The sequence below is a fragment of the Scyliorhinus canicula genome, chromosome 8, assembly GCF_902713615.1.
Source record: "Scyliorhinus canicula chromosome 8, sScyCan1.1, whole genome shotgun sequence".
Classification (NCBI taxonomy): Eukaryota; Metazoa; Chordata; class Chondrichthyes; order Carcharhiniformes; family Scyliorhinidae; genus Scyliorhinus; species Scyliorhinus canicula.
In genome coordinates, this window is record NC_052153.1 from 128346214 (window position 1) to 128370296 (window position 24083).

The window sequence follows — 24083 nt, forward strand, 5'->3', positions numbered from 1 at the left end:
TCTCCTCTGCTTTCTTCTGGGGTTTTTTGTTTTGTTAGTCTTGTTCTGTGGATCTATTTTGTCAACTGGTTGGGAACCTTTCTGCCCATTGCAGCCTTCAGTACACGGGTCAATGCCATCGGTATCTCAGCAGGTGGGGATTGTGAACTCTGCTGGCAGCATCTCTTCTGAGGAGGCTGAGAGGGGCAGAAGAGGAGGCCAGGTGACCACAGTCAGCCTCGCAGCGAGGGACCTGTGGGCACAGGGGCTGCAGTACCAGCAAGGAGAGCAAGGCGGATAGCACCACAGAACTCCCCACTATCCTGCAGCCAGAGTGTACAGGCAGCAATTCAGCTACCTCAACATATCTGTGGTCCAGGGGCACAGGGGACTCTGGCTCTCTAGGGACATCGTGACCTCATTATGCCATATGATTGGGTGTAAGATCACCTCCAACTTTGTGTGTGTGCATCCAATGCCCGTGGTTCTGTAGCTCACAGTAATGCTCAATTTCTATGCATTCGATCATTCCAGGAGTCTGTTGGGGATCTGTGTGGAGTGTCCAATCACCTGTCCATTGCTACGTCAAGCTCGTAACTGACGCTCTGTGCGGACAGATCCACAGATTCATTCATTACCGGACAGACCAAGCCAGCCTGGCTGAACGAGCCCGAGGCCTCATAGATATTTATTGATTCCCCACATCCAGGGTGCCATAGACTGCAATCCTATGGCCCTCAAGGCTCCAGCAGGTCAGCCTTTGTGAATGGGAATGGTTACCGCTCCATGAACATGCAGACAGTGTGTGATCAGAGGACCCAGATTCAGCAAATCTGCGCATGGTACCTTGGCAACTCCCATGATTCACACATTCTGTGACACTCTCAGGTGCCAAGGCTGTTTATGGCTCTACTCACGCTGGATAGTTGGCTGCTGCGTTGCAAAGAGTATCTGTTGAATTATAGCACTCCGGCACCCTAGGTCAGGGGTGGGAGTGAGATACAATCAATGTCATATCTCCACATGGGCAGTGGTTCAGAGGAACATAGGGTTCCGCTGCCTGGACTATTCTGGGGTACCCTGATACTCCGTTCAGAGCAAGTATCTCTTATTGCTACGGTCTGCTGTGCTCTACACAATCTGGCATTGGCAAAGTGGGCATCCCACTTGAGGATGAGGACATCGAGGCAGCTAAACACTCCTCAGAGCACAAATCTGCAGATGGATCTGATGAGGAGCATGGGCAGGCTGAGGATGAGGAGGCAGATTTCATGAATGTTCAGTCAGGCACAAACACCAGTGAGGCTTTGATTCAATGCCCCTTCTGCTAAGCTGCTAAGGCTTGGCTTCCATTTCAGCGACATGGCTGGGCTCTCCTCAGTCGCTGTGGCCTCAAAAGATGCCAGTCATTGGCAGAGGGGCAAAGGAGCTGCCACCATCATCTAGGGCACCTTGAGAGGAGCGCACATACACAACAGGCAGCTCGTCCACCAGCATGAGGTGTGTTTGCTCTTTCTTACTCACTATTGATGGATGGGGACCTAACAAGAGACTAACTGCCTTATCCACCACCTAAGCTAACAGGAGGTGGATTCGTAAGTCCGAGCACCTACCTAGAAACCCCCGATCTGTTCCTGGAGCTGCCTCTCCATGAGAGTCACAACTCTCTTAATGATGGAGGCTGTGTGCTCGATGCTCAAAGTCAACGCTGTAACCATGCTCCTCATGAACTCAAGACAGACACCATGGCACACAGACCCTCAGGGGTTGCTGTCAGATCTCCCTGCGTATCCCGCTGGCCATCCAGCATCTGCCACCTGACGGAGGATTCCAAAGGCTCCTCACCTGTCTCAGACGCAGCATGGCCCTAGTTTCTAGCAGTCTTACGACTGCCAGCACCCTGGGAACTCTCTGCTGCCACTAGCCCCTCATGCAAGTGTGATATACCCTCACCACAGTGCACTCCAAAATGAGCCATGCACTAAAGCCTACCAATGTGCCTATGTCTGCGCTGGTGATTGGTGCAAAAAATGTGGGTTGATGGGGGGGGCGTTCCTTTGGGTCAGCCGCATGTGGGGAAGATGGCACTTCTGAGGGAGAAACAGAGGGCGCGATTCTCCCAAAATGGGAGAAATCGTAAGGCTGGCGTCAAACCCGGGCGGGTTTGACGCCAGCGCACCCCTTCCCGACCGGGAACCGATTCTGGTCCCCGGTCGGGGCTAGCAGCCCGACGCCGCAAGCTCCGGCATCACGGGCTTAACGAATTTCGTTAAGCCCGCTTGCCGGAGTTAGCGCCACTGACGCGTCATATGACGTCAGCCGCGCATGCGCGGATTGGAAGACTCCAACCCGCGCATGCGCGGATGACGTCATAGCGTATTTGCGCGAAACCCGCGCATTCGCGGGCCGGGATGCCCCTCAGCCGCCCCGCGAATGGATACTGCGGGGCGGCGGAAGGACAAATAGTGCGCGGGCATCGATCGCGGGCCCATGGCACCCTTTGCACGGCCGTGGTACTGCCGTGCCAATCGGTGCCATGGTTATAAAAAGCGAGTTGTTCCCGCCGTTTTTACAAACGGCCAGACCAGGGGCGAAATTCTCCGACCCCCACGACGGGTCGGAGAATAGCGGGAGGGCCTTCCCTACATTTTTCCCGCCCTCCCGCTATTGTCCCCCCCCGCCCAACTCCCGACACGAATCGCTGCCGCCGTTTTTTTACGGCCGGCAGCGATTCACAGCTGTTCGATGGGCCGAAGTCCCAGCCCTTTACGCTGTTTTTACGAACGGCAAACAGACCTGGTCTTGCCGTTCGTAAAAACGGCGGGAACAACTCGCTTTTTATAACCATGGCACCGATTGGCACGGCAGTACCACGGCCGTGCCAAGGGTGCCATGGGCCCGCGATCGGTGGGCACCGATCGCGGGCAGCGGGCCCGATGCCCGCGCACTATTTGTCCTTCCGCCGACCCGCAGTATCCATTCGCGGGGCGGCTGAGGGGCATCCCGGCCCGCGCATGCGCAGGTTTCGCGCAAATACGCGATGACGTCATCCGCGCATGCGCGGATTGGAGTCTTCCAATCCGCGCATGCGCGGCTGACGACATATGACACGTCAGCCGGCGCTAACTCGGGCAAGCGGGCTTAACGAAATTCGTTAAGCCTGTGATGCCGGAGCTTGCGGCATCGGGCTGCTAGCCCCGACCGGGGACCAGAATCGGTTCCCGGTCGGGAAGGGGCGCGCTGGCGTCAAACTCGCCCGGGTTTGACGGCAGCCTTGCGATTTCTCCCGTTTTGGGAGAATCGCGCCCCAGGTCTGTTTGCCGTTCGTAAAAACAGCGTAAAGGGCTGGGACTTCGGCCCATTGAACAGCTGTGAATCGCTGCCGGCCGTAAAAAAACGGCGGCAGCGATTCGTGTCGGGAGTTGGGCGGGGGGGGGGGGGGGAGAAAATAGCGGGAGGGCGGGAAAAATGTCGGGAAAGCCCTCCCGCTATTCTCCGACCCGTCGTGGGGGTCGGAGAATTTCGCCCAGAATATGTCAGTTAAGAACATCCTCACTAAGTGTCTGTGCAAACATGATGGTTGCTTTCCAAAATGGACATGTTCCTCACTGACTCACCAAATGATAGGATTTAAATTTCTCATTGGTGAGACACAACCCAGCCCTTTTTGCACGCTCCCCAGTCTCTCATCTGCTCACTACACTCTTCCTGTAATTGCAGACCCCTGCCTTTCAGAGACCTGTTGACATTGCTCTTTCCTCACATTCCATGTCCAGGGCATCTACAATCAAACCTGGACGGTATCGGGACCAGCCCACCACCCATTCATGTGCACTCCGGCACATTATTGCTTATCTTCTCTTGAACGTAAGCAAGTGCATTCATTACTCCATCCAGTACCTGCAACACCATTCCAGCCTCGTGAACCCCTTTCACGGGCAGCACGGTAGCACAAGTGCATAGCACTGTGACTTCACAGCGCCAGGGTCCCAGGTTAGATTCCCTGCTGGGTCACTGTCTGTGCGGAGTCTGCACATTCTCCCCGTGTCTGCGTGGGTTTCCTCCGGGTGCTCCGGTTTCCTCCCACAGTCCAAAGACGTGCAAGATAGGTGGATTGGCCATGCTAAATTGCCCTTAGTGACCAAAAAGGGTAGGAGGGGTTATGGGGTTACGGGGATAGGGTGGAAGTGAGGGCGTAAGTGGTTCAGTGCAGACTCGATGGGCCGAATGGCCTCCTTCTGCACTGTATGTTCTATGTCTATGTCTAATGGAGAGGCAGCTTGACTATATAATGCAGGAGAGGCTGCTCCACCTGCAGTCTCTGGCAATTAAGATTGGAGCTTCTGCATGGCTGGTGGAGCTGCAGAGTGAGAACTCGGTGCTGCACATTGGAATCAACAGAAATAAAAGTTGTGAAAAAAGTAAACAAGGTTTATGACTTTCTACCACTTGTTTCACATGACTGAACAAGTCAAAATCTAACCTTTATGTTTCTTGTTGCATTTGCATGGATCACTCAGATTGCCAAACGAGAATCTTTGCAGTGGCTAAGAATTCCCAACCTACACCACGTGAAGTCTCTAACAGTTTAAGATTGAAGCCATACCTGCGGTTGCTTAGACGGGGGAGCGGCAGAGTGAGAGGTCTGAGCTGAGCATTTTGAAATCAGAGCGGGAGAGGTTTGGGTAAAGTCTGCTGACAGAGACCCAAGGACGTCATCTTCTGTCATTCTCTGTAATAACAATACAATAAATATAATTAAAACATCTCAAAGATATTTTAAGAACACAGAGATAAAACCTCAAATCCTCAAGAGTGAAGCACAAACTAAGAAACAACTCCATTTGCAACAGTGGCCATAATTATTCAATTTCTTCTTCCCCTCATTTGGTTTCTGAAATATGATGTTGCCCAGAAGAATTGGAGAGATAAACTCTGTCAATCCCATGTGTGGAACATGTAAGACAGTGTGATGGCTGCAGTGGTCTTAATTTTACAACGGTCTCCAGATTCTAGGGTGTTGGGGACAGTGCCAGGGCACTGGCCAGACTTGTTCTTCACCACTTGGAAGCTTTACTCACCTCCAAGCCCTTGGCGTGGCGATCATGACTGCGTTTCCATTTCTGGAAACCAGTAGCGAGGAGGATCATTTAACATCCCAGAAGCAATGATTTTAAGCTGATTAAATCTATGGTAATCAGGTTCATGCCACCATTGCAATTTGAATACCTCAATGAAATCAAGCAAAGTCAACATGGTTTTGTGAAAAGAAAATTATGTTTGACTGATTTATTGGAGTTTTTTGAAGAAGTAACAAACAGCATGGATTCAGGGGGACCTGTGGATGTGTTGTACTTAGATTTCCTGGAGTTATTTGACAAGATGCCTCAAAAGGTTACAGAGCCAAATAAGGACCAGAATTCTTCAGTTGTCAGGATTCCCGCCAACGGGGTTCCTGGTGGCATGGGGTGGTTAAAATGGGAAATCCCATTGACCAGCAGTGGGAAGATAGAATCCCGCCACTAGTGAATGACACATCGCCAGAAAACATGTGGCTGCTGGTCCAGAGAATCCAGTCCGAGAGTTCATAGTGTCAGGGTAACTTGCTAGCATGGATAGAGGATTGGTTAGTTCACACAAAACAGAGAGCAGGGATAAAAGGGTCATTTTGAAGTTGGCAAGATGTAACAAGCGGAGTGCCACCGGCATCAGTGCTGGGCATCAATTATTTGCAATTTGTATCCCAATGTCTTGGATGAAGGGACTGAATGAATGCTTGCTAAATTTGCTGGTGACACAAAGATAATTAAGTGAGTAAGTTGTGAAGAGGACATACAGACTCGCAAAGTGACATAGATGGAATATGTGAGTGGGAATAAATTTGACAGATGGACTACAATGTTGGAAAATGTGAAATTATCCACATTGGTGGGAAGAATAGAAATGCAGCATATTATTATTATTTTAAAAATATTTTATTCAAAAATTGTTGTTTATACAAACTATTCAAACCATTTCAACAAATTTTACATTATTACCACAAAAGAACAAAAGTAACACCAACACCACCCCCTCCAATCTAACTCAGCCCCTACCTAGACTATCCCCTGCCAACACCCCCACTCCCCCCACACAGCTGACACTAACCAGCTCCTTAAAAGGCTAATGCACGCCCCCCATCTTGAGTAAAACCCACCCAACGATCCTTTCAAATTATACTTTATCTTCTCCGGGTGCAGAAAATACACCAGGACCCCAAACCAAGAATTCACCGGGTCCCTAGAACATCTTTCACACCTATCCTCCACTCTTAGGAAGAACCCACTCATAAAAGGGCAGCACGGTAGCTCAGTGGTTAGCACAGTTGCTTTACAGGTCCAGGTTCCCAGGTTCAATGCCCGGCTTGGGACACTGCCTGTGCGGAGTCTGCACGTTCTCCCCGTGTCTGCGTGGGTTTCCTTCGGGTGCTCCGGTTTCCTCCCCCAGTCCAAAGACGTGCAGGTTAGGTGGATTGGCTATGATAAATTGCCCTTAGTGACCAAAAAGGTTAGGAGGGGTTATTGGGTTACGGGGATAGGGTGGAAGTGGTTCAGTGCAGACTCGATGGGCCGAATGGCCTCCTTCTGCACTGTATGTTCTATGTCTATGTCTAATGGAGAGGCAGCTTGACTATATAATGCAGGAGAGGCTGCTCCACCTGCAGTCTCTGGCAATTAAGATTGGAGCTTCTGCATGGCTGGTGGAGCTGCAGAGTGAGAACTCGGTGCTGCTCATTGGATCAACAGAAATAAAAGTTGTGAAAAAAGTAAACAAGGTTTATGACTTTCTACTACTTGTTTCACATGACTGAACAAGTCAAAATCTAACCTTTACGTTTCTTGTTCCATTTGCATGGATGACTCAGATTGCAAAACGAGAATCTTTGCAGTGGCCCTAAGAATTCCCAACCTACACCACCTGCAGTCTCTAACAGTTTAAGATTGGAGCCATACCTGCGGCTGCTTAGACGGGGGAGCTGCAAAGTGAGAGGTTGGAGCTGAGCATTTTGAAATCGGAGCAGGAGACTTTTGGATAAAGTCTGCTGACAGAGACTCCAGGACGTCACCTTCTGTCATTCTCTGTAATAACAATACAATAAATATAATTAAAACATTTCAAAGATATTTTAAGAACTCAGAGATAAAACCTCAAATCCTCAAATCCTCAAGAGTGAAGCACAAACTAAGAAACAACTTTATTTGCAACAGTGGCCATAACTATTCAATTTCTTCTTCCCATCATTTGGTTTCTGAAATATGATGTTGCCCAGAAGAATTGGAGAGATGAACTCTGTCAATCCCATGTGTGGAACATGTAAGACATGGCTGCAGTGGTCTTAATTTTACAAAGGTCTCCAGATTCTAGGGTATTGGGGACAGTGCCAGGGCACTGGCCAGACTTGTTCTTCACCACTTGGAAGCTTTACTCACCTCCAAGCCCTTGGCGTGGCAATCATGACTGGGTTTCCATTTCTGGAAACCAGTAGCGAGGAGGATCATTTAACATCCCAGAAGCAATGATGTTTAGCCGATTAAATCTATGGTAATCAGGTTCATGCCACCATTGCAATTTTTGCTCAGGCAATTAGAATACCTCAATGAAATCAAGCAAAGTCAACATAGTTTTGTGAAAAGGAAATTATGTTTGACTAATTTATTGGAGTTTTTTGAAGAAGTAACAAACAGCATGGATTCAGGGGGACCTGTGGATGTGTTGTACTTAGATTTCCTGGAGTTATTTGACAAGATGCCTCAAAAGGTTACAGAGCCAAATAAGGACCAGAATTCTTTGGTTGTCAGGATTCCCGCCAACGGGGTTCCTGGTGGCATAAGAACATAAGAACTAGGAGCAGGAGTAGGCCTTCTGGCCCCTTGAGCCTGCTCCACCATTCAATGAGATCATGGCTGATCTTTTGTGGACTCAGCTCCACTTTCCGGCCCGAACACAATAACGCTTAATCCCTTTTTTCTTCAAAAAACTATCTATCTTTACCTTAAAAACATTTAATGAAGGAGCCTCAACTGCTTCACTGGGCAGGGAATTCCATTGATTCACAACCCTTTGGGTGAAAAAGTTCCTCCTAAACTCAGTCCTAAATCTACTTCCCCTTATTTTGAGGCTATGCTCCCTAGTTCTCCTTTCACCCGCCAGTGGAAACAACCTGCCCGCATCTATCCTATCTATTCCCTTCATAATTTTAAATGTTTCGATAAGATCCCCCCTCATCCTTCTAAATTCCAACGAGTACAGTCCCAGTCTACTCAACCTCTCCTCGTAATCCAACCCCTTCAGCTCTGGGATTAACCTCGTGAATCTCCTCTGCACAGCCTCCAGTGCCAGTACGTCCTTTCTCAAGTAAGGAGACCAAAACTGAACACAATACTCCAGGTGTGGCCTCACTAACACCTTATACAATTGCAGCATAACCTCCCTAGTCTTAAACTCCATCCCTCTAGCAATGAAGGACAAAATTCGATTTGCCTTCTTAATCACCTGTTGCACCTGTAAACCAACTTTCTGTGACTCATGCATTAGCACACCCAGGTCTCTCTGCACAGCAGCATGCTTTAATATTTTATTGTTTAAAATGGGAAATCCCATTGACCAGCAGTGGGAAGATAGAATCCTGCCACTAGTGAATGACACATCACCAGAAAATATGTGGCTGCTGGTCCAGAGAATCCATCCCGAGAGTTCATAGTGTCAGGGTAACTTGCTAGCATGGATAGAGGATTGGTTAGTTCACACAAAACAGAGAGCAGGGATAAAGGGGTCATTTTGAAGTTGGCAAGATGTAACAAGCGGAGTGCCACCGGCATCAGTGCTGGGCATCAAATATTTGCAATTTGTATCCCAATGTCTTGGATGAAGGGGCTGAATGAATGCTTGTTAAATTTGCTGGTGACACAAAGATAATTAAGTGAGTAAGTTGTGAAGAGGACATACAGACTCGGTAAGAGACATAGATGGAGTATATGAGTGGGAATAAATTTGACAGATGGAGTACAATGTTGGAAAATGTGAAATTATCCACATTGGTAGGAAGAATAGAAAGGCAGCATATTATTATTAGTTTTTTAAATATCTTATTCAAAAATTGTTGTTTATACAAACTATTCAAACCATTTCAAAAAATATTACCACAAAAGAACAAAAATAACACCAACCCCACCCCCTCCAACCTAACTCAGCCCCTACATAGACTATCCCCTCCCAGCACGCCCACTCCCCCCATACAGCTGACATTAACCAGCTCCTTAAAAGGCTAATGCATGCCCACCATCTTGAGTAAAACCCACCCAACAATCCTCTCAAAGTATACTTTATCTTCTCCAGGTGCAGAAAATCCACCAGGTCCCCCAACCAAGACTTCACCGGCTCACTTTCACACCTATCCTCCACTCTTGGGAAGAATCCACTCATAAAAGGGCAACACAGTAGTACAGTGGTTAGCACAGTTGCTTTACAGGTCCAGGTTCCCAGGTTCGATGCCCGGATTGGGTCACTGTCTGTGCGGAGTCTGCATGTTCTCCACGTGTCTACGTGGGTTTCCTCCGGCTGCTCCAGTTTCCTCCCACAGTCCAAAGATGTGCGGGTTAAGTGGATTGGCCATGCTAAATTGCCCCTAGTGTCCAAAAAGGTTAAGTGGGGTTACTGGGTTACAGGGATAGGGTGGAGGAGTGGGCTTGAGTAGAGTGCTCTTTCCAAGGGCCAGTGCAGACTCGATGGGCCTAATGGCCTCCTTCTGCGCTGTAAATTCTATGATTCTATTACTGTCTGCCAACCACTTTTCTGTCCATCTCAATACATGACCCCCTAATCCCATGCGCTTTAATTTTACACGCTAATCTCTTGTGGAATGCATTCTGAAATTCCAAATAAACCACATCCTTCATCAACTCTATTAGTTACATCCTCAAAGAATTCCTGTAGACTTGTCAAACATGGTTTGCCTTTTCTAAATCCATGCTGACTCTGTCCGATCCTGCCACTGTTTTTCCAAGTGCTCTGCTGTAGAATCTTTGATAATCAATTCTGCAATTTTACCCATGACTGACATCAGGCTGACTTGTTTATAATTCTGTTTTCAATTAACCTCCCTTCTTAAATAGTGGGGCTACATTAGCTACCCTCCAATCTGTAGGAACTGTTCCAGATTCTACAGAATTTTGGAAGATGACCACCAATGCATCCACTATTGCCAGGGCCAACTTTGTTAAGGTCCTGGGGATTAATCAGACTTCAATCCCATCAATTTCCCCAATGCTATTTCACTACTAATTCAGATTTTCTATAGCCCCTCCCTCATGCTAAACCTTGTGTTCCCCAACATTTCTGGTATGTTATTTGTGTCCTCCTTTGTGAAGACAGAACCAAAATAAGTATTTATTTGGTCAGCCATTTCTTCATTCCCCATTATAAATCCCCCGTTTCTGTCTGTAAGGGACCTACATTTGACTTCACCAATCTCTTTCCCTTCACATACCCGTAGGAACTTTTACAGTCAGTTTTTATGTTCCCTGTAAACGTACTCTCATACTCTATTTTCTTCTTCTTGATCAATCCCTTGGTTCTCCTTTGTTGAATTCTAAACTGCTGCCAATTCTCAGGCCTGTTCTTTTTCTTGGTCAATTTGTATACTTCTTTCTCGGATCTAATACTATCTCTAATTTCCATGTAAGTCATGGTTTGGCCACCTTTCCCATTCTACCAGACAGGAATAAATAACTGTTGCTGTTCACCCATGCGTTCCTTGAATGTTTGCCATTGTCTATCTACCGTCTTCCCCTTAAGTAACGTTTCCCAATCCATCATAACCAATTTGTGCTACATATCATTACAGTTTCCTTTATTTAGATTCAGGACCGTAGTGTCAGAATCAATTACGTCACTCATTCATCTTGATGAAAAATTCTATGACATTGTGGTCACTCATCCTCAAGAGGTCTCTCACAATAGATTGCTAATGATTCCTTTCTCATTACACAATAACCTGGTTTAGCACAGTGGGCTAAATAGCTGTCTTTAAAAGCAGACCAAGGCAGGCCAGCAGCGCGGGTTCAATTCCTGTACCAGCCTTCCCGAACAGGTGCCGGAATGTTGCGACTAGGGGCTTTTCACAGTAACTTAATTTGAAGCCTACTTATGACAATAAGTGATTTTCATTTCATTTCATTTTCAATACCCAGTCTCGGATGGCCTGTTCTCTAGTTGGTTCTGATTGACCCTGATAACTATCCTGTATATACTCCAGTAATTCCACCCCTATGGTTTTGTGACTAATTTGATTTGCTTAATCTATATGCAGATTAAAGTCACCCATAATTACAGATATTCCTTTATCATGCACATCTCTAATTTCTTTCTGCAAGTTTCATTCAGATCTGAACTTATATGATTCCAGAAAACTCACTGTTGACATTTGAAATCACAGGGAAAAGCAGTGAGCTCCATCATACAAATATACAGTAAGATAAATAGTCAGTACATTAGCATCTCTGCACACAAGTTAAGTCATGAGATGCCATTTTCTCTAAATAGAACAAAGCTTAATTGTTAAATTAACAGGGTATGGAATCTGGCACTTATGGGAATCTTTAACAAAACAATTTTCAAACCTTGTCATTCTGACAGTTAAACACAAAGAAAATGCTCCGGTGGTAGGCAACATGATGGGAAAGATTTATTGACAAGATAAATTTAATTTTCTCATCTTTGTCATTCCAGCGCCTGTTGGACGACACTGAAGGAGAATCCAGAATGTCGAATTACCTAACGGCACGCCTTTCGGGACTTGTGGGAGGAAACCGGAGCACCCGGAGGAAACCAACGCAGACTCGGAGAACGTGCAGACTCCACACAGACAGTGACCCAAGCCGGGAATCGAACCTGAGACCCTGGAGCTGTGAAGCAACAGTGCTAACCACTGTTCTACCGTGCCCTTCATGTTCCAAGTACTTAATATTTCTCTTATCATTTTGCCCAACACAATAAAGGAAGCCGCTGACACCCATTTTTATTTTTCGGAATGTGGGATCTTCCACCTTGGGCAACAACTCGCTGATGATCCCAGCTTGTCATTACGTAGTATGCTTTATAAAAACTTCAACCACTATCTTTATCGTAATAATAGCATAAATATCACTTTCTTATGGAGTGGTGTTTTGAAGAGTTGTATTGTAGAGAATCAAATCCTCTTTGAAGAACAAATAAAATTAAGCGTTACCTTCTCTGTTGCCTTTGGTTTTGCGCCTGGACCAGTGGACGAAGAGGCCACTTTACCTTTATCCTGTTACAAGAAACAACTTCATCAGATTCTTCTCAGGGTCACAGAATTAAATAGTAACATAATTGCAGAGAACATTGATGCATGACACCAGTGTGCACCTCAATAAGTTGAATTGCAAAGGCATTTAGTTATTATGCAGCAGGATTAATCAGCGGAGAGTACTATAGTGTTTTATTTTGTTAATCTCAGTCAGATTCCTTTGATGCAATATATCAGCATCATTTCTATTATTGCAACAAAATTATTTAAGTGCTTGTTGAAACGTTACTGCAGAATCTTATGAGGAAAGGCTGATGGACTTGAGGTTGTTTTCGTTAGAGAGAAGAAGGTTAAGAGGTGACTTAATAGAGGCATACAAAATGATCAGAGGGTTAGATAGGGTGGACAGTGAGAGCCTTCTCCCGCGGATGGAGGTGGCTAGCATGAGGGGACATAGCCTAAAATTGAGGGGTAATAGATATAGGACAGAGGTCAGAGGTAGGTTTTTTACACAAAGAGTGGTGAGACCGTGGAATGCCCTACCTGCAACAGTAGTGAACTCGCCAACATTGAGGGCATTTAAAAGTTTATTGGATAAGCATATGGATGATAATGGCATAGTGTAGGTTAGATGGCCTTTAGTTTTTGACTTCCCATGTCGGTGCAACATCGTGGGCCGAAGGGCCTGTACTGCGCTGTATCATTCTATGTTCTATGTACATGGACATATTTTGAAAATACAAAATTATTGATACAATTATTGACTTGGCTCAAAGCAATTGTGAGATCAAACCTTAGGATCAGGTTGCCCTTTAAATCTATAATCAGGTGGTATAGATTCTTCCTTTTCTCCCACTCGTTCAGCCTTCTTCTTGGTAGCATCTGATTCCTGAAAATGTGAGAAATACAATTTAAATAAATACTAAAGCTCAATATCCACACACTTTGGTTCTGTAAAATTATAGAGTTGGTTGAATTAAGTGAACATTTGGGAAAGTATTGAAGGTTCTGGACAAACTCCTTGTAAAAACCTACAGCAGATGGCTGGCAGATCGATGAGGCGGAGCATCCTCTCACATTGGAGCGAGAGCCACCATCTCAGGCAGTTAACAGCTCAGTGACCATAAGGTCCAGTGGACCTGGTCTGGTGGAGTTGGGGTTGCCCATGACTCTTCAGCCACTTGGCAGACAGCCTCCACAAAAAAAGCCAGCTATAGAGTCACTATGGTACAGGAGGAGACAAGTTGGCCCACTGAGTTGTCGAATCCAATCAGCCTTATTCCCCAGCTTTATCCCCAAAACCCTGCAAGCCTCTTTCTCTCAAGTGCCAATCCAGCTTCCTTTTGAAATCATTAATCAACTTTTCTGTCACCAACCTCGCAAACATCCGTTAGATTTCATAAAGAAAAATCTATTAATAAGTTAGAAATGGTGGGAGCCATGGAGAGAAATGCAACATAAATTCATTGTATTCTTCTTTACATATCAAAATACAGAACGCCTATGATTAAATAGTGCCATGAAGCATTTTAGGTTTGTTTGAACAAGCAGAAAGAAGCTCTGTTTAACGTCTCATTGAAAAGATGCCTTTTTAATGACATAAATAAAGGAATTAAGTTAAAAAGGGAGAAAATACAGAATTATGGTGAAAGAATCGGGATTAACTAGATAGTTCTACCAGTGAACTGACACAGAAAAACACATATAATGTAGTAACAGGAAATTTATTCAAAGTCTGCAAGTATCAAAAGACAATTTTAATTTGAACCTTCACTGCGGGACCGGTGAATTTTGGACCTGAATTGTCCGGTGCTTGTGATGGAAGTGTCCCTGCAAGTAGGTCAAATGGATCTTCATCCTTTAAAAACAAAACACATTTTCTCTTTTTAACAAAAACAACTGAAGCAAATCCTGACAGCCATGAGATAATTATTGAAGAAAGGCCTCAAGTAACTGTTGCGTGCACTGGCACCACACAGTGGTTAGTGAATGGAAATCCACCACATTGGGATGGTCTGGACTTACATGTCACTCTTTCTGAGTAAGGGGGGCAGGTTGCTTTTCCTGTGACCCAATCTGTACTTTCATGGTTGCTTTTTACCAGTAGCTTTTTTTTTAAAAGATCTTTTGAGATTTTTTAAACCTGACTTCATAGTCTCACGGGGAGGAGAGAGTGAGAAACCGATCTGAGAGAGGTGGACCCAGCAGTTACAACAGTGGGGGAAGGGAGAGCAGCTACAGAGTGAGAAACCAATCGGAGAGAATTACGAAATTTACAGTGCAGAAGAAGGCCATTCAGTCCATCAATTCTGCCCATCCCTTGGAAAGAGCATACCACCTAAGCCCATACCTTCACCCTATCCCCATAACCCAACCTAACCTTTTTGGAAATTGAGGGCAATTTATCATGGCCAATCCACCTAACCTGCACATCTTTGGACTGTGAGAGGAAACTGGAGCACCCAGAGGAAACCCTCCCGGACACGGGGAGAACGTGCAGACTCCGCATAGACAATGACCCAAGCCGGGAATCGAACCTGGGACCCTGGAGCTGTGAAGCAACTGTGCTAACCACTGTGATACCGTGTCATCCATTAAAGGTAAAAAGGAGAAATATTTTACAGATTAAAAAACAAAAGACCAGTTGGAATTTAAAAAAAAATTAAAAGTAATTAAATAAAATTGGGATGCAGGACCAGGAAATGTGTTGTACTTGCATGATGTGGGAGCTGGTGGACCCCATTGTGGTTCCTACTTACTACAATTGTAGCAAGTGTTAGTTGCTTGTGGAACTTTGGGTCAGAGTCGGTGAGCTGGAGTCTAAGCTTCAGATATTGTGACACATCATGGAAGGGGAGAGTTACTGGAAGGCTGTGGTTCAAGAGGCAGTTGCACCCCTTAGATTAATACCTTGAATTGGGCCAGTGATCAGGGACAGGAGGGTGTGACTATGAGAGCAGCAGGTAGAGGGATCCAGGAGCCTCAATCCCTGTCCTTGTCCAACAGATTTGAGATTCTTCCTCCCTGTGTGGATGACAGCGGGCACTGTATGAAGGATTAGCAAACTGACCATAGCACTGTGGTACAGGGGGCCATTCAAGTGGGGTAAGTAAAGAGAAATATAGTCGTAATCGGGGTAGTGTAGGTAGGGGCACAGACACTATTCCTGTGATCAAAATGAGAGACCCGAAGGTTGCGTTGCCGACCTGGTGCCAGGGTTCATGATAGCTCATCAGGGAGTAATCTATAGATCCCCAAACAGTAGTTCTGCAGTGGGGCACAGTATAAACCAGCAAATACTAGGGGCTTGTAAGAAAGGTACGACAATGGAGAGTAGCTAATGTCATTCCAATATTCAAAAAGGGAGGTAGGGAGAAAACAAGGAATTATAAACCAGTAAGCCTAACATCGGTAATGGGGAAAATTCTTGAATCCATTATCAAGGACTTTATAGCGGAACACTTAGAAAGCAGCGGCAGGATCAGTCAGAGTCAGCATGGATTTATGAAGGGGAAATTCTGCTTGACAAACCTGTTGGCATTCTTTGAAGATGTAACTAGTACAGTTGACAAAGGGGTGCCAGTCGATGTGGTATACTTGGACGCTCAGAAGGCGTTTGACAAAGTCCCACATAAGAGATTATTGTGCAGGATTAAATCGCATGGGGTTGGGGAAGTGTATTGACATGGATAGAAAACTGCATGGCAGAGAGGAAACAAAGAGTAGGAATTAATGGGTCCTTTTCAAATTGGCAGGCAGTAACTAGTGGGGTGCCACAGAGGTAGGTGCTGGCACCTCAACTATTCATAATATATATTAATGATTTGGATGAGGGAGGATGGAACGGTGGCATAGTGGCTAGCACTGCTGCCTACGGCGTGAGGTCCCGGGTTCGAACCTGGCCCTGGGTCACTATCTATGTGCAGTCTGCACATTCCCCCAGTGTCTGGATGAGTTCCACCCCCACAACCCAAAGATGCGCAGGGTAGGTTGGTTGGCCACACTAAATTAGCCCTTATTTGGAAAAAAAAATAATTGGGCATGCTAAATTTTTAAAAAAAATTATTTGGATGAGAAAACAAAATTTAACATCTCAAAGTTTGCAGATGATACCAAGTTGGATGGGAGGGTGAACTGTGACGAGGATGCAGAAATCCTACAACATGATCTGGACAGGTTGGGCGAGTGGGCAAATCAATGGCAGATAGAGTATAATTTGGATAAGTGTGAGGTTATTCACATTGGAAGCAAAAACAGGAAGGCTGATTACTACCTGAACAGTTGTAAATTGGGAGAGGGGAGTGTGCAGCGGGACCTGGGTGTCCTTGTGCACCAGTCGCTGAAGGTAGGCAAGCAGGTACAGCAGGCAGTAAAGAAGGCTAATGGTATGTTGGCCTTCATTGCGAGAGGTTTCAAGTACAGGAGCAGGGATGTGTTGTTGCACTTGTACAGTGCCTTGGTGAGGCCACACCTAGAATATTGTGTGCAGTTTTGGTCTCCTTTTCTGAGGAAGGGCGTTCTTGCTCTCGAGGGAGTGCAGCGAAGGTTCACCAGACTGATTCCAGGGATGGCGGGACTGTCATATGAGGAGAGACTGAGTAGGTTGGGATTGTTCTCGCTGGAGTTCAGAAGAATGAGGGGCGATCTCATAGGGACTTATAAAATTCTAACAGGACCGACAGGATAGATGCAGGGAAGGTGTTCCCGATGGTGGGTGTGTCCAGAACCAGGGGTTACAGTCTGAGGATTCAGGGTAAACCATTTCGGATAGAGATGAGGAGACATTTCTTTACCCAAAGAGTGGTGAGCCTGTGAAATTAATTACACACGAAGTAGTTGATGCAAAAATATTGAATATATTCAAGAGGCTGCTAGATACAGCACAGGCGTGAATGGGATCAAAGGTTATGGGGAGAAAACTGGATTGGGCTATTGAGTTGGATGATCAGCTATGATCGTGATAAATGGCAGAGCAGGCTCGAAGGGCCAAAAGCCCTCCTTCAGCTCCTATCTTCTATGTATCTAATAATCCTCGGGGATTTTAACATGCATATAGACTAGATTAAAGAAATTGGCAAGGTCAGCCTCAAGGGAGAGTTCATTAAATGTATTTGAGATTGGTTTTTGGAGCAACCAGAGAGCATAGGAATGATGCATGAGGACTGGGCAGGAAGAATGAAAGACAGGACAGATGAGCAGTGGCAGTTGTTTAAGGAGATATTCAATTCCTCCCAACTAAAATATATTCCAGAGAGGAAGAAAGATTGTAAGAGGGTGAAAAACATCCATGGTTAGCAAAGACGTTCAAGATAACATAAAGATAAAAATGATGGAAGATCACATTGCAAAGGCAAGTGGCAGGATGGAAGATTGGGAAACTTTTAAACATCAACAAAGGGTCACTAAAAAGTAGTAAAAAGAGCAAAGAAAAATCATGAAAGACGAGTACAAAATATAAAAAAGGAAGGCAAAAGCTTCAATAAGTATATAAAATGGAAGAGAGTAGCAAAAGTGAATGTTGGTCCCGTGGAGGATGAAACTAGGATGTTAATAGTGGGGAACGTAGAAATGGTAGTTTTGACAGTGGATGGAACTAGTACCACCCTAATAGAAAGGGAGAAAGTCAGAACAATCATCATCAATAGGGAAAAGCATTCAACAAACTATTGGGATTGAAGGCATACAAGTCCCCAGGGACGATGACCTACATCCTAGGGTCTTAAAGGAAGTGGCACCAGAGATAGTGGATCAATTGGTTATAACATTCCAAAAGTCCCTGAATGTGGGAAAGGTTCCAGTGGATTGGAAAAATGCTAATTCAACACCCATATTCAAAAGGGAAGGGAGGTAGATAGTAGGCAACTGTAGACAAGTTTGTTTAATGAGGGCCAGTTTAATTCACTTGGCTAGACAGTTTGGGCTGGATTCTCCGACCCGCCCGCCGGGTCAGAGAATCCTCGGGGGGGGGGGGCGGCACGAATCTCGTCCCGACGTCGGCTGCCATGACCTCCGGCGCCGTTTTCGGGCAGGTGTGGGATTCATAATAGAGACATACAAGATCCAAGCTGACAAGAAAAGGCATTGCACCTCATCTTGGGCTTGACCTGATGCTTAACCTTAGCCAAAAGGCTGGGAAGCGATCAGATTTTTAATTAGTAATGGGTTGAAGAGCTATTGAGAATGGGCAGGAAAGAGGAGTTCAGGTCGAGATGAGACCACCTTGATCAAATTAAATGGCAGAGCATGCTCGAGGGCTGAATTGCTGAATCCTGGTCCTAGTTTATATGTTCTTGCACCAGAAGGAATAGTTGAGCCATTCGTAATGATGTGTTTTAGGGGAAGCTACATGCTTCTTGAAGATGGGCAAGTAATCCAGTCTGGACTAACGATTCAGATTCAAGGGCAGAATGATACATCCCCCCCCCCCCCCCCCCGCAGGCGATTGGGCCCAAACATTCGACTCTCCTGGTATCCTCCTGCCCATAGCCTGCCTGCAATTTTATGGGGCTGGGGGGGCAGGCTAGCTCTGCCTTCACCCAAATTTAGGCCCTTAAAGTGACCGATCACTTCCTACTGAATGGCCCTTCCTGCCTAGACTCAGAAAGGCAGCGGGCTGGTGCTGGTGGTGTTCCGGAGGGGGGGGGGGGGGGGGGGGAGAACCTGTGCAAGGCTCAGGTGTGAAGAAGGAGGTACCTCCCTCCAAGGCTCCCTATCTTCAGTGTGATGAATGTTGGAAATTTTCCTAGCTTGTATTTTACCTGTTGCAGTAATGTTATTAAAATCCTGGGTTAAAGAACGTATATATAATATATATATGCATATATCAAATATATATATATATCTTTTGCAGCAATATTTTTTAAAAACCTGGGAAAGGCAGAATTTGTGTCTGCAGAAGGTGGAGTTAAGATGTCATAGAAGTGGGATCATCATTCCTTTCAACCATGTATCCGTGTATGCTGTTTATCTATATCCGGCTAGTGGAATTTTGTTTATAGAAAGAAGGTTCCCTGGTGTTTAGATAATTAGAGACATTGTGCTTAAGCTTAAGTGAGTAGGTCATGGGATTTGAGTGGTATAAAGATGATGCAATTAATGGGAGGAGCCATGTCTGTAGCAGGTAGTGTTTGGTTAGTTTCTGGAAGTTGTGAGCTAAACAGCAGCTTTTGGCAAAAGTCTATCGGATTCAGCATTGATCTGTCAGACAGGGATCTACTGTGTATCTCTCTCTCTCTTCAGTCTTTTAAAATAACTCTTTATCCAGAGGCAGGCAAGTAATCCTGTGTTTGCTAAACTTATTTAAAAGTAGTTTATGACATGTGATGGATTTGGCTTGATTGGAAATGGAGACGGTATCAGTTAGAAGTTGGTGTTTCCTTTTATTGTTTAACTGTAATTGTAAGCTATATTTTTGTGATGTTAAGGTAGGTTAATACTATGTAAATAATAAAGTTTGTTTTAATACACCATGGGCGCGATTCTCCACGGATCTTGGGAAGATGGGAAACCCGACCTTCTGAAAAGTCCCGCCGCATGATAGCAGCTGGGGGACTTAAATTCAGTTAATTAAATAAATCTGGAACAGAAAACAAAAGCTAAATTTTTACTACCAAAGCAAGCAGTTAAGTCAGGGAAATTTGCCAACTCTGTGCACCCATCTTGGTAAAAGGTACCCTGTATTGCACGTTTTTCACTCTAAGGAGGGTAGGTTCAGGATTGAGTTGGGGTTGCTGACCCTGGAAGCAGGTGGCCACAGGAGTGGATGAGCACCAAGATGGCTTGCTTCGAAGGCCCATCTCAGTTCTTTGGAACTTGTACTCAATTGTTTCAGAAATTGTTGGACTCCTAGCCTTACCCAACACAGTCTCTCAATCCCCACACACTATTTGTTACTCCTCATATCCACTATGTCAACTCAATGCTAACTCATGCCTCTCCACCCAACCTTCATATCAGTCATGTCATGTAAATGCCAACACATGCCCCCTCACCCACCCCAATTACCCATCATACCCTCCATCTTAGCTCCAGAGCCACTCACCCAGACCTAAGAGGCCACATGGAGATGAAAATAAATTCTAACAATCCAATACAAATTTCATTCATATACACTTGATAGTGAAAAACTCCCGTTCCAGAAATCCATTTGAAGATTTTAAATCTCAAGTGGTTATTATCTTATAAAAAAAAAGTTTTATTCCGACCCACATCAAAGAAAGCTAATCTTTTAACAGTCTCTTTAGATTGTCAATAAAACTGTGAATTCAGAAGCCCTGGTAAGATACCTGCACCTTTTGTAACTCAATCAAGCATATACAATGACATAATAATAACCCTTCATGAAATGTCAACAAAGAACTCTATTAGAACTGCACAACGTGATACTACTTCTATTTCTAACTTGCAGTAGATGACCTGTCAATCGAAGTAGTCCAGTAGTGGGTGTGATTTTTTTAAGCTCTCAGGTGGTGTGGTTTATATGGAAGATGATGTGGTTTATATGGAGGGTGGTGTGGTTTATATGGAGGGTGGTGTGGTTTATATGGAAGGTGGTGTGGTTTATATGGAAGGTGGTGTGGTTATATGGAAGATGATGTGGTTTATATGGAAGGTGATGTGGTTTATATGGAAGGTGGTGTGGTTTACATGGAGGGTGGTATGGTTTACATGGAAGGTGATGTGGTTTATATGGAAGGTGATGTGGTTTATATGGAAGGTGGTGTGGTTTACATGGAGGGTGGTGTGGTTTATATGGAAGGTGGTGTGGTTTATATAAAGGTGGTGTGGTTTATATGGAAGGTGGTATGGTTTATATGGAAGGTGGTGTGGTTTATATGGAAGGTGGTGTGGTTTATATGGAAGGTGGTGTGGTTTACATGGAAGGTGGTGTGGTTTATTTGGAAGATGATGTGGTTTATATACATACATAAGAACTAGGAGCAGTAGATCATCTGGCCCCTCGAGCCTGCTCCGCCATTCAATGAGATCATGGCTGCTCTTTTGTGGACTCAGTTCCACTGGAGCTATGGACGTTTCTATGGAAGATGATGCGATTTATATGGAAGGTGGTGTGGTTTATATGGAAGGTGGTGTGGTTTATATGGAAGATGATGCGATTTATATGGAAGATGATGCGATTTATATGGAAGGTGGTGTGGTTAATATGGAAAATGATGTGGTTAATATGGAAGGTGGTGTGGTTTATATGGAAGGTGATGTGGTTGATATGGAGGGTGGTGTGGTTTATATGGAAGGTGGTGTGGTTTATATGGAAGGTGGTGTGGTTTATATGGAAGGTGGTGTGGTTTATATGGAAGGTGGTGTGCTTTATATGGAAGGTGATGTGGTTTATATGGAAGGTGGTGTGGTTAATATGGAAGGTGGTGTGCTTTATATGGAAGGTGATGTGGTTTATATGGAAGGTGGTGTGGTTAATATGGAAGGTGGTGTGGTTAATATGGAAGGTGGTGTGCTTTATATGGAAGGTGATGTGGTTTATATGGAAGGTGATGTGGTTTATATGGAAGGTGATGTGGTTTATATGGAAGGTGATGTGGTTTATAGGGAAGATGGTATGGTTTATATGGAAAGTGATGTGGTATATATGGAAGGTGATGTGGTTTATATGGAAGGTGGTGTGGTTTATATGGAAGGTGATGTGGTTTATATGGAAGGTGATGTGGTTTATAGGGAAAGTGATGTGGTTTATATGGAAAGTGATGTGGTTTATATGGAAGGTGGTGTGGTTTATATGGAAGATGGTATGGTTTATATGGAAAGTGATGTGGTATATATGGAAGGTGATGTGGTTTATATGGAAGGTGGTGTGGTTTATATGGAAGGTGATGTGGTTTATATGGAAGGTGATGTGGTATATATGGAAGGTGATGTGGTTTATATGGAAGGTGGTGTGGTTTATATGGAAAGTGATGTGGTTTATATGGAAGATGGTATGGTTTATATGGAAGATGGTGTGGTTTACGGGCAGCACAGTAGCACATGTGGATAGCACTGTGGCTTCACAGCACCAGAGTCCCAGGTTCGATTCACCGCTGGTTCACTGTCTGTGCGGAGTCAGCACGTTCTCCCTATGTCTGCGTGGGTTTCCTCCCACACTCCAAAGTCATGCAGGTTAGGTGGATTGGCCACGATAAATTGCCCTTAGTCACCAAAAAGATTGGCAGGTGTTATTGAGTTACAGGGATAGAGTGGAAGTGAGGGTTTAAGTGGGTCGGTGCAGACTCGATGGGCCAAATGGCCTCCTTCTGCACTGTATATTCTATGTTTATATGGAAGATGGTGTGGTTTATATGGAAGATGATGTGGTTCATATGGAAGATGATGTGGTTTATATGGAAGATGATGTGGTTCAAATGGAAAATGATGTGGTTCAAATGGAAGATGATGTGGTTGATTGGAAGATGATGTGGTTGATCTGGAAGATGATGGCGGAATTCTCTGCTCCCCACGTGGCGTGGGAGAATCGTGGGAGGGCCTCCCGACATTTTGTATGCCCCCTGGCGCCCCCAGAGATTCTCCCCCCCCCCGGCTCGGAAAAATCGGCGCTCGTCGTTTTTCATGGCGAACGGCGATTCTCCAAGCCCGATGGGCCGAGCGGCCTGCCTTCACGCCCGTTTCACCACAGCAGCAACCACACCTGGTCGCTGCATTCGTGAAGCGTGAGCCTAGAGGCCTGATTGGCACGGGAGCACCATGATGGTGCTCGGGAGGGGACAGGCTCGCGATCGGTGCCCACCGATCTTCGGGCCAGCGTCCAAAACGGACGCACTATTTCCCCTCCGCCGCCCAGCAAGATCAAGCCGCCACGTCTTGCCGGGCGGCTGAGGAGAAAGACGGCCACCGCGCATGCGCGGTTCGCACCGCCTGCACGCTGATGGCATCCGCGCATGCGCGGGTTGGAACCGGCAACCCGCGCATGACCTCACAAATGCGCCATTTTGGGCGTCATTTCCGGCGCGACGAGTGTCGCGGCCGGGAAAGACGGAGGCCCGCTCCTAGCCCCCCGGGTGGGGGTGAATTAGGTGCGGGGAGCGGGTCCTGAGGCCGTCGTGAACCTCGACCGATTTCACGATGGCCATCCCGATTTTTATCGGGAGCGGAGAATACCGCCCGATGTAGTTGATCTGGAAGATGATGTGGTTGATCTGGAAGATGATGTGGTTGATCTGGAAGATGATGTGGTTGATCTGGAAGATGGTGAGTTCTGGTCCCAAAGATCAAATTATCCATTTACAGATTCAGATGAGAGTCAATTTAAATTTTCACCTTTTCTTCATAAATAAGACACATTGGCCTGTGTCTGCTGCAAACATAAATCCCTACATTTCGCTCTTATTTTGTCACTTACCTTGGTACCACTTTTACTTGCAGAAACTGAGGCAGCTTTTGAAGCTTCCAGAGGTGCCTTTGTAAGAAACAAATTAAAATTTCAACTACCATCTCAGTTTCATTTTGACTAAATCAATTCTCCAGAACATCCTATGCCCCTATTTTCTTAATACCTTAAATGTGGTATTTTATCATTTAAAAATATATATTTTTAGGAGAGTTTTTCATTTTAGAAATTAGAAAATAAACAAATCTATACAAACCAAATACAGTTCACAGAAAAATAAATTAAAAGCCACACCAACACAACCGCCCCCCTGTCTACCAACAATGATGAGTTCCTTAAAGTAAACTATAAAAGATTGCCACCTCTGGTAGAATCCTTTGACTGAACCCCTAACGGTGCACTTGACCTTCCCTAGGTACAAAACTCCATCAAGTCCCCGAA

General features: G+C 45.3%; 1 protein-coding gene across 11 annotated transcripts in view; it reads right to left on the reverse strand.

Moving 5' to 3' along the window:
• The window catches only part of cast (calpastatin), a 285310-nt gene that overhangs the window by 44974 nt on the left and 216253 nt on the right, over window positions 1–24083 (reverse strand). For 7 of the 11 annotated variants that reach the window (XM_038805226.1, XM_038805231.1, XM_038805228.1 and 4 more), the window contains 6 exons: window positions 23655–23711; window positions 14055–14144; window positions 13080–13175; window positions 12245–12307; window positions 6972–7097; window positions 4586–4711 (listed from right to left, as the gene is read on the reverse strand). In XM_038805226.1, the coding sequence (XP_038661154.1) occupies window positions 4586–4711; window positions 6972–7097; window positions 12245–12307; window positions 13080–13175; window positions 14055–14144; window positions 23655–23711 (558 nt within the window). The remainder of the gene's footprint in view (window positions 1–4585; window positions 4712–6971; window positions 7098–12244; window positions 12308–13079; window positions 13176–14054; window positions 14145–23654; window positions 23712–24083) is intronic. The other 4 variants (XM_038805229.1, XM_038805234.1, XM_038805235.1 and 1 more) reach the window with 4 other exon arrangements.